This window comes from Nothoprocta perdicaria, unplaced genomic scaffold (assembly GCF_003342845.1).
Source record: "Nothoprocta perdicaria isolate Ctin4 unplaced genomic scaffold, notPer1 scaffold_66, whole genome shotgun sequence".
Lineage (NCBI taxonomy): Eukaryota > Metazoa > Chordata > Aves > Tinamiformes > Tinamidae > Nothoprocta > Nothoprocta perdicaria.
The window spans coordinates 3,692,129-3,702,280 of NW_020455932.1; the positions used below are offsets into that span (position 1 = coordinate 3,692,129).

General features: G+C 64.6%; 1 protein-coding gene across 1 annotated transcript in view; it reads left to right on the plus strand.

Moving 5' to 3' along the window:
* The window catches only part of MLXIPL (MLX interacting protein like), a 24,102-nt gene extending 14,250 nt beyond the window's left edge, over positions 1-9,852 (plus strand). The window contains exons 8-17 of the mRNA XM_026050232.1: positions 3,322-3,530; positions 3,603-4,197; positions 4,903-4,976; positions 5,517-5,679; positions 6,616-6,728; positions 6,933-7,052; positions 7,449-7,576; positions 7,783-7,906; positions 9,164-9,293; positions 9,715-9,852. Coding sequence (XP_025906017.1) covers positions 3,322-3,530; positions 3,603-4,197; positions 4,903-4,976; positions 5,517-5,679; positions 6,616-6,728; positions 6,933-7,052; positions 7,449-7,576; positions 7,783-7,906; positions 9,164-9,293; positions 9,715-9,836 — 1,778 coding nt within the window. The 3' untranslated portion in view covers positions 9,837-9,852. The remainder of the gene's footprint in view (positions 1-3,321; positions 3,531-3,602; positions 4,198-4,902; positions 4,977-5,516; positions 5,680-6,615; positions 6,729-6,932; positions 7,053-7,448; positions 7,577-7,782; positions 7,907-9,163; positions 9,294-9,714) is intronic.
* Positions 9,853-10,152: the final 300 nt, after the last annotated feature.

Genomic DNA, 10,152 nt, shown 5'->3' on the forward strand with positions numbered 1-10,152 from the left:
CATCAGGGCACAGGGAGCTGCACTGTGAGCACAGGGCTTTGGGATGAGTGGAGAGAGGACACCTGAAAAGGAGACCGCCTTTTGCAGTAGGGGGATGCGGGTAATGACGCCCAGGCACTGGGTACCAGAGCCGTGGGTGCCAGAGCTGTGGGTGCCGGCTGGCCCCAGCTTTCCTGGCTGAAGCTGCCTTGCTATGAGCACCCGCAATGGCTTTCTGTGACTCAGGAGTGAGGATCCCAACTCGAGCGGGTGCCATGGTATAAGCCCATGGCGTCAGCACCTCGGCAGCCCTACCAGGCCTGCAAGCTGAGTCCACACATCTCATGGGCAAGGCGGGCAGAGTTGGGGTGCCAGGGTCACTCRGTCTGTCACCCTGTGTGGCGGCTGTCACAGCACTCGGTGCCTGTCAGTCAAGTGCAAACCAATCCCCAAATGAGGAACCACCTCGTGTCCTCAGCGAGTGCCAGAGAGCAGCGGGGCCCAGATGGAGAAGTCCTGATGGCAGAGGCAAGGGAACATCCCGGCCTGGTGTCTGAGTGCTGCTGGCACTGTGCTCCAGGTAGGACATGCACGGGGCACTGGGGTTCTTGGGTCCAAACAGGCCAGCCATGGGACAGCGTGGGCCCCATAGCACTGCAGGGCTCTCCGTGAGCYGCACGGCAACCCTGGAGAGTCTTAGGTTTGGGAATGGGCTCCGTCCCCCGGTTCCCTCTAGAGAGTGGCCCCAGGTTTGCACTAGGTGTTGCCGACCTGTGGTGCTGACAGCGTGGGTTGTCACACGCCAAGGGCCAGCCCAACCTGGCCATCCTGTCCAGTTTGGGAGTGGGCTGGGGTGATGTGACAGCAGAGAGGAGTGTGGGCAAGAGCTCTAGTAAGGGGAAAGAGCGGGAGAAAGGGAGGAGAGGGTGCCCAGGCACACTCAAACATTGCTCTGGGCAGCACCCACTGTGCATCCTTGCAGCACAGTCAGAAGCACAAGAGGAATCGAATCTGCAGAGCTGGGCACCAGAAACGCCTATAAATACACGCAGCAATTCAGGGCTGGTGGCTCGGTCCCAGGCAAGCGGACAGCTTGGTGTAGGAACAGTGAAGGGCAGGGACATGGGAGGTGAGCTGGGTGCTTTGCCCTGGGGGGCACTAAGACCTGCCTGGCAGTGCAGCAGCCCATGTTGAGCACCAGCCCGTGGAATAGCTCTGTCCTGCTCCTGGCCATGCTGTGCGTCCCTGTCCCTGGTCCAGGTGACACGGGAACAGCCAGGGCTCAGCTCTGAGGAGGAGGATGTACTGGAGCCACTGAGAAGGWCAGTGGGCCTGGCGAGGCTCCGAGCACCTTGGAGAACATTTGCAGCACGGCCGATGCTCTCTGCCGTAGCCAGCCCCTCTCTGATCCTCTCAGCCAGCCCCTATCCTGGGGGTGGGTGCTGCTGGCTGCTCTCCAGGGAGTCAGTGCTGCTTCTCACCAGGGTTCAGCCCCGGGTGTAAGTGGCCAGGCTTGGAGCGGAGCACCTTGCCCTGGCTGGGGCACGCGGGCTGCATCTTTTCTCTGGATGGCTCACAGGGAATCTCAGGGCTGAGTGGGGTGCTCAGCACTGCCACGACCCGTGCTGTCCTGGCGCTGCCCTAGGCCAGCCGYGTAGCCTTGCACGGCAGCACCAGGCTCCTCAGGCTCATCGCTGCTCTCTGCCCCACTTCGTCTCCTGCTCTTGGCACAGTTTTCCCTCTGGGGTAGATTCAGAAGGGTCTTGCGTCCAGAACTTCTGCATCTCCCAGTCAGGGCACTCTGGGCATTGGAGCCTGTGAGCCAAAGCTCCGTGGGAGAGCGGAGCCCTCGCATCCCTGCCCGAGCCCTGCCACAGGGCGGCTGGGGGGCAGCACCACTGTGAGCCCTGCCATGGGGCGTCCTGAGGGGCAGCACCACTGCGAGCCCTGCCATGGGGTGTCCTGAGGGGCAGCACCACTGCGAGCCCTGCCACAGGGCGTCTGGAGGGGCAGCACCACTGCGAGCCCTGCCACAGGGCATCCTGACGGGTAAAGCCACTGCAAGCCCTGCCACAGGGCGGCTGGGGGGCAGCACCACTGCGAGCCCTGCCATGGGGCGTCCTGAGGGGCAGCGCCAGCCGGGCACTGCTCTTGCTGCCGGCAGCCAGGCTGCCAGAGGTGCTGGGCCAGCCYGCAAGGATGGAGGGAGGGACAGCCCTGGCGCTGTGCACAAGGCACAGCCTGCCAGCCTGTGGGTGCTCCCATCCCTCCGTGCCAGGAAATATCTGCCAAGCACAGCTGGCAGCCCCATCCTGTCCCCACGGCCATCACCACATGCCCTCCACGGGGGATCCACCTCAAGGCCTCCGAGGGCAGCGGGTGGGCCAGTGCCACGAGGACAGGCCCCACGGCGGCAGCCGAAGCGCCGGGGGGGGCGTCCAAAAGGGGAGCCTGTTTCACCAGGGAGGCAGCTGCCCAAAGCATCGGGCCAGCACATTTTGCTGCGGTGTCTGAGGCTGCGGAAGGAGCAGGGTTGTGGAAAGGGGACAGGAAGGGAGAGGGAGTCGCGGCAGGGTCACGGGGCTCGGCTTCGGGAAGGCCATGGGATGTGGTTAGCCACAGGCCGCACGCAAGGCAGCGCGCGCCAGGGCAGGCCGAGCGCCAGCGCTCCAGCCTGGCACTGCTCCGCTGGGACAGTCCCCTGGTGCTCAGGGCCAGCGTGAGCCAACCTTGAGATAGCCCAGCCTCGGCCGCAGGGCTGCTCCCTGGGTGGAGTGATGTCTGCAATAGGACGGTAGATGGTTCCGGAGGGAGCGGGGAGGCTGCGATGCCGCTGGGAGCATCCTGAGGAGCGTGCGGCCGCAGCTGGGCAGGGGTCCCCCCGGCCCGGGCAGTGTTCCTGGGAGCAGAGCAGGTTTCCAAGTTCCCGTCTGCAAATGGCAAGGCTGGCCCCAGGCATGTGCACGGCCTCTTCCCCCTCAGCATGTGAAACCCCAGCATTTCACAACACAGCCACCAAATCTGCCCCGGGACTGGAGCTGCCCAGCCCCGTAAGGTGAGCACGGGGCTGGCACTGCTGCTAGGCAGACACTGAGCTGACTCCCACACATCCCAGAGGGGCTCAAGGTGCAGGGTCCAAACACTGGGACAGCTGTGTGACCTGAGGACCCTGAGGGCACAGGCCAAGGAGCTCTCAGCCCCCGGTAGTACCAGCTCTGCAGCTCTCACCCAACAAGGGCACTTACATGGGTCTTTCCCTTTCTAACCACGCTGGCCTGGCGGCCTGCGGGGCTCTCCCAGCCTGACCACCATGTACCAGCCTCTCTCCATTTTGCCCTGCAGATATTTTCACCAGCCAGCGGCCGCTGCCTTCGCAGACACAGCTGGGCTACGAGGAGCCGCCCTGCTTCACGCCCATGGCCGAGCCCCCATACAGCAGCAGCAGTGGCAGCGCGGCCGCCCTGCCCACCCTCCCCGCCAGTGCCCTCGTGGGGCCCCGGGCGCTGCCYGCCAGCCCCGACACCCCGTTGCCTCCCAGCAGCCTCTTGCAGGTGAGCGGGGATCCGGCCCGCGGCCCGCGCGGCCCCCGAGACTCCGCTCCTGACCCCTCTGTGTCTCCACAGGGCAGCAGCACGGCCCAGCTCAGCCTCCACGGCGCCTTCCTGGGCTCCCAATTCCCCCCAGCTCCAGTGGCCTCCGACTCGCCCGCTTTGGCGCAGGGCAGCCTCAGCCCCGCGCTCCAGCACAAGCCCTCGCTGCAGTACCCATTTCCCAGCAAGTGCCTCAGTGTGGAGCCCTTCGCTTCCCCCTACTCCAGCCCGAGCCCGTCGCCCAGCACGCCACTTCTAGACCGCAGTCCTCACTACCCGCCCGCCTCTGTGCCCCGCTCCACGCTCCCCTACCCCGGCTCCCCCGGCTCCTCGCTCATCTCGGCTTCGCCGCTCTCCGCGCCGTGCTTTGCTCCGCATGCCCCGGCCATTGGCTACCCCATGGACCTGATGCCTCCAGGATACCCAGCCCTGGGCGGCCCCCAGCACCTGCCCCACGCGGTGCTGAGCAGCCCCAGGTTTGCAGTGCCCAAAGAGCTGGCGCAGAGCGGGGGCGGCCGGCCGAAGGCAAAGCCCAGCAGCAGCAGCAAGGCAAGAAGAGCCCAGGGGCCGCTGGTGCCACCACACCCGGCTGTGCCCAACCCCTGCCTGACCCAGCTGCTGACCACAGGTAACCCAATCATGGAGGGAGACCAGGTGTGCAGGTGGTGGGGAGAAGGGGCGGCATGATGCCACCGGATTATGGGAGCAATGGAGAGAGGGCCAGACCTCAGCTTCTCCCTCAGGAAGAGGACATGAGGGATGCTGGTCCTGGGCCTGGATGTCCCTCAGTGAAGCAGGAGTGGACCATCAGTGCCAAAGAACCCATAAACAGCAATATACCTGGATAAGGACCTCTGCACTGTCCTCCTGGGCACAGCACAACAGCTGATCTTCTCCAGCCAGACCTGGAGCTTGGCCAGAGACACTGCTGTGAAGTCTTGTGTGTCCCCAGCCTGGGGGGGTGTGTCCCCAGCCACCGCRCAGACAGGCTGAGGGGCTGGCAGTGTCCCTCTCCCACCTGGTGCCAGCATGTGTAAAGTAATGGGCTCCACAGAGGCTTGTTGTACACAGCCCTGTGCTTGGGCACAGCTTGCTGAGGAGAGGCCCAGAGTCTTCGTCTGCACTGTGTCCTGGGTGAGGACATGCCCAATGCAGAGGGCCAAGCACAACCTGCATCTTCCCCATGGCTTGGGCATCCGCCACAGGGCAGGCAGGGAAGGGGCTGTAGCAACATCGGTGCTTGGGGCTGGGTGTCCCTATGGGGCCCAAAAAGGCGACCCAAGCACCAGTGCTGCTGTGCCACAAACTCCTCCTGCTCCCTGCTCTCTTGCAGCCAAACAGGAGCCGACGCTGGATGCCCCCCACACGCACAGCGCTGGGCTCATGCCCGCAGCGCCCGCCTCCCCGGTAAGCACTCACCTGCCCTCCGGCTTGGGAATGGCCCTCCTGGTCGCTGTAGCGTGGGCAGAGCCACCCTGCACTTGTGGGGAATGGGACTCTGTTGGGTCCCCTTTGCAAAATGGGGCTGTAGGGGCATGGGGCAAAGCAGGGAACCTGTGGCCAGGGTGCCAGGGAAGGCTCAGCAGAGGCTGAGCCAGGCTGGGAGAGACTCACTTCAGCGTTTTCTCGAGTGAAAGGAGTGGGGCAGAGCTGGGGACCGCTGCACTTGGGGGATGTACCCCTGGGAGAGCCTCCTGCGGGATATGGGGCCTTGCAGCAGTGGCCATGGGGGTCTGCTCGTGCCGCCCGGGGCTGTGTGGGTCTGYACACGGGATCCTCGCATGAAGGGGCTGCACCCCCTCCTTCCTAGTTGTGTTGCGGGTGACCAGCTGTCAGACCTGGGGCACAGACCAAGCAAATCGTCCCCGTGCCCTGGGGAAAGGTCCAGCCCTGGTGTGCATGGGCTGACGGCCCCCCAACCTCCCGCTCCCTTCTGCCTTCTCTCAGCAGCACAGTGGTGTCTCCGATGTCCCTTCCGCCCTCCTGCCCAGAATGGCCCAGCTGAGCCCAGGACCTGTAGCTGGCTCCAGCCCTTGCCCGGCTCTGCTGGGCCCGCCAGACCTGCTGCTGGTACCCAAGGTGGAGCAGCTTTCCCCCACGCTGGCCTGTGGTGAGTGTGGGAGCACCCCCAGGGCAAGGGCGCCTGGCTCTGCAGCCGTGCGCACCCGGAGGCCTGCGCAGAACAGCACCCGAGGCCTCTGCAGGCCCACGGCCCTGGCCCCCTGAGTTGGGACCTTGTGGTGGCCCCGCGCAGGCAGCACCAAGGGCTGCAGGTGCTTGTGGAGTTCCCTGCCGGGGCTGGGAAGGCAGGGAAGCCCCTCCGTGTGGGGTCGGCCCGAGGTCTGGCACCATCCCAGACTGCAACACGCTGCAAAACTGGGAGAGAGCCTGGACCAAGTGCAGACGCTGCTGGCAGCGCTTCATTTCTGCTTCACTCGGAATTACCAAGCAGAGTACGGGTGATTTCTTTTACAATTGCCAAATGGAGTACTGAGGCACARCCCCTTCCCTCAGTTCATTCTGCACAGACAAAACAGAAGCAGGAAAAGACAAAAAAGGAGCAAAATGTCAGGCTGCGGTTTTGAAAACCCTGAGCTTGGTTTTTGAGTGGGAAACACCCTCCTTTCACTCACAGGAACCTGAAGGGCAGGCTGGCAATCACGCTTTTGCCTCAATTCCAGTTTCATTTTGCCATTGCAGGCTGCAGCCCTTCAGCCCCCAGGACACTCTCCYGGCAATTTCTGCCCTCAGAAACACTGCAAATCCAAAGCACCATGCCTCAAATGTTCTCATTTTCTGAGCAGTTTATGAGCTGAGAGTGACTTTCTGTCTGGAATGCGATGAGAAAAGGCCATAAGAAGTAGCTGGATGCTAGACCAGAGGTCCCTGTGCATTCAGGAGATTTGGCTGCCGCTAAGGCAGGACTAATGGGGCTGACTGCTGCCCTCTGCCCAGCCCAGGGCCGGCCCTGGGACCTGGCAGCAGCCACCACGAAGGCGAACGCGCTGCTGAGCGTCTCCCCACCCTGTCTTGCTTCATCTTGCAGGCAGCGACTGGCCCAAGCCCAGCCAGGCATCTCGCAGCCCCCCCAGCRCACTGGGCCCTGGCATCGCCCTGCACCCCCACGCTGCCCGTCGGGGCAGGACGGAGTCCAGCAAGGTGAGGCAGGAGCYGGCGCTGCCCTCGGGCTCGGCGGGACCGGCCAGCAGTGCGACCAGCTGCCCCTTCCCTGCTGAGCCCCCGGTTCATCCCCACGGGTGCCRCTGCCCTGCCGTGCGGCTGGGCCAGCCCAACTCCCGCGTGGGGGGACGCACAGGTGGCCCTCGCCAGCCCTGCCACCTGTGACGCTGCCCTTGCCTGCAGACCGAGAGCCGCCGCATCACGCACATCTCCGCCGAGCAGAAGAGACGCTTCAACATCAAGCTGGGCTTTGACACGCTGCACAGCCTGGTGAGCACACTGAGTGCCCAGCCCAGCATCAAGGTGAGTGGCCGGGCCGAGCGCGCGGGGCAGCCTGCGCCCGGCCTGCACCCGCATGCAGGGCTGTCCTGCGCCGTGGGGCAGCCTGTGCCCAGCCWGCACCCGCATRCAGGGCTSTCCTGCGCCATGGGGCAACCTGTGCCCAGCCWGCACCCGCATGCAGGGCTCTCCTGCGCCGTGGGGCAGCAGTGCAGGGGGCCCGGGCCCACGCTGCGCACCCGCAGTCTTGGGACAGTGGCCTGGGATCATCTGGGAAGCGATACCAAAGCTGGGCAGCTACTGGACCTCTTGACCCCCTCCACCTCCCGCCTTGGTTGGAGCCTGCGCAAGCCGCCTGCCCGGACGCACAAGGAGGCTCCTGGCCTGCCTGCCACCAGGGTTCCCTTTGCTGTCTCGCAGGTCAGCAAGGCCACCACCTTGCAGAAGACAGCAGAATACATCTGCAAGCTGCAGCAGGAGCGCGCAGCCCTGCAGGATGAGGCGCAGCGGCTGCGGGAGCAGATCGAGGAGCTCAACGGCTCCATCAAGTAGGGAGGTTGGCCAGGGGGAGGTGGGAGGGAGCTGCTGCMGGGGCCGGGATGGGCAGGCGAGGGAGCTGGGAGGTGCCAGCCGATCTCCCGAGCACTTCCCAGGGAAGCAGGGCCTGCCCTGCATCCCCTCACCCTCCTTTGGGGGCACACCCTGGAGGAAGCAGGTGCCAGACGGGACCACGGCACCCCTTGTGTCCCCGCAGCCTGTGCCAGGAGCAGCTGCCCGCCACAGGGGTGCCCATCACGCGCCAGCGCTTTGACCAGATGCGCAGCATGTTCGACGAGTACGTGCGCTCCTGCACGCTGCAGAACTGGAAGTTCTGGATTGTATCCTTCGAGGCCGGCTCTTGCTCCTTGCTCTCTCCCCCTCCACTGGCCRCTCTGCCCCAATTGTGTGAGACACCTCCAGCCTCAGGGGCTCTGGGAACCATGGGGGAATGTTTCTCTGTCAGTGACGCTGCTGGGAACACGCTGAAGAGCCATGGGGCAGAGGAGGGAGGAAGATCCCTTTACAGGGGAACAGAGAATAGCAGTATGTGGTCAGTGCTCAGAGAGAAGTCACCAGCAGGGCTGAGCTGACCATCACCGTGCAGGGAAGAGCTCCTGGTGACATAGGACTTAGCTCTGAGATGCCAGCAGCCATCAAAACAGATTAAGAAAGGAGGAGAAACAGACTTGGGGATGCAGTGACAGAGCCTCCATGGTCGGTGTGGCTCATCATGGAGACCCAGGTGTGCTTGTGCCCTGGGGCAGTTCTGGGCTCTGCATGGTAAAAAGCATGGAGGACACTGAGAAACAGCAGTGGTTAGAGGGCTGGACCATCATTCACATGAGCAGTGATTAAACACACGAGGCCTTGAGCCTGCAGAGAGATATCTGTGAGGTCTGCAAACTCACGAGGGGCAGAGGCATAGGCAGAACTCACTGCAGAGACCAGGGTCAAAGCAGAGTTGGTTCCTCACATCAAGTTTGGGGAGCTGTGCTGCTCCTTCCACAGGACATTGGGGATATGAAACCTGATATGGGCTCCAGTAGTGGACAAGTTCCCAGTGCAGGAATCTGTTGTGGATTACTRAAAACACAGAAGTCACCCATGGCACGACAAGTCACCCTGGAGGCAGCAAGAACCCAAGGAAAGATACTCGCTTGTACCCTGCCCTGCTCCCCGGCCCCTGTGGAGGACACTTGGCAAGCTGCCTCCTTGATCCGATCAGGAAAAGCTCTCCCATGTCTAATTCCCACTGCTTGCACTCGGCTGTGTGCTGCAGCCTCCATGCTGGTCCTTGGGTCCCCACAGGTGCCACCTGCACACACGGACACGTCTGAGCCCCATATGCTGCAGTGTCTTACCCAAGAAGGGCATTCAGGACTCCAGCGGGGGCCCTTCCCTGCTGGGTCCCCGTGGTGCCCAACACAGTGCTGTGCCGAGGACGGCAGCCCCCAGGCCGGGTGTGCGTAGGGAGCCAGGCAGGTTGGTCCTGCTGCYTGTATGCTGGTGCTCGCTGCACCAGGAGCCAGCAGGAAGAGTGGGGAGAAGATGGTGCCCTTGGCGAGGCCGCTCCTTAACTCCCCTGCTCCCATCAGTTCAGTATCATCATTCGGCCTCTCTTYGAGTCCTTCAACGGCATGGTCTCCACGGCCAGCATGGAGAGCCTCACGCAGACGTCGCTTGCCTGGCTGGACCAGCACTGCTCTCTGCCGGCCCTTCGGCCCAGTAGGTAGCCACATTGGTGTCCGCAGCCACCTCCAAGAGGGCAGGTTGGCCCCGGGGCTCCAGCTGCTCACCTGTGGAAAACCAGGGGGGCTGGAGGGCCACGGCGTGCTGGGGAGCGCTGGGCACTGCCCAGCCCTGGACAGGGAAGCCCCCRCGGGGCTTAGGGCTGTGCAGGCCCCCTGGCTCGTTCCCAGCACGCGCTCCAGCCAGGCCCCTGCCCCAGGAGCCCACGGCGCCGGGGCAGCATCGAGCTGCCCGCACAGCCCCTCAGGGTGGGCTCTGCTCCCCCTCCGGGGGCAGCCCCACCGTGCCAGCGGCAGGGCAGGGCTGGGGACAGGGAAGGGCATTGGCATTCCCTGTGGAACGGCAGACGCGCAGTGGTGCCGGGGGAAGCCCAAGAGCCCTGTGCATCTCTCCCCAGCYGTGCTGAGCTCTCTGCGCCAGCTGAGCATCTCCACGTCCATCCTCAGCGACCCGGCATGTGTCCCCGAGCAGGCGGCGCGGGCAGTGGCGGGAGCGGGACACGGCACCGGCTCCTCCTAGCCGCCAGCGGCCTTCCCAGCGGAGCAGCCTTCGCAGGATGAGCCCCCGGGGCAGCAGCCAAGGCAGGACAAGGGGCTGCACTCCAGCACCCGACAGTGACGGCGAGGGCGGACGGGACCTCTCTGTCCTGCACACAGCGGCGCCCAGAGGCCCTTCCCGGCGCTTGCAGCCTGCAGGCGGTGGCGCCGCCGCGCAGGGCGCCCAGGGCTCCAAAGGCGGCGCGGGGCGCGGGCAGGGCCGGGCCGGAGCTCGCGCAGCGCCCGGGCCGCCCCCGTGTCTGTGCCATAAAGGACTCGCTCTGCTCCCAGGCTGCTCC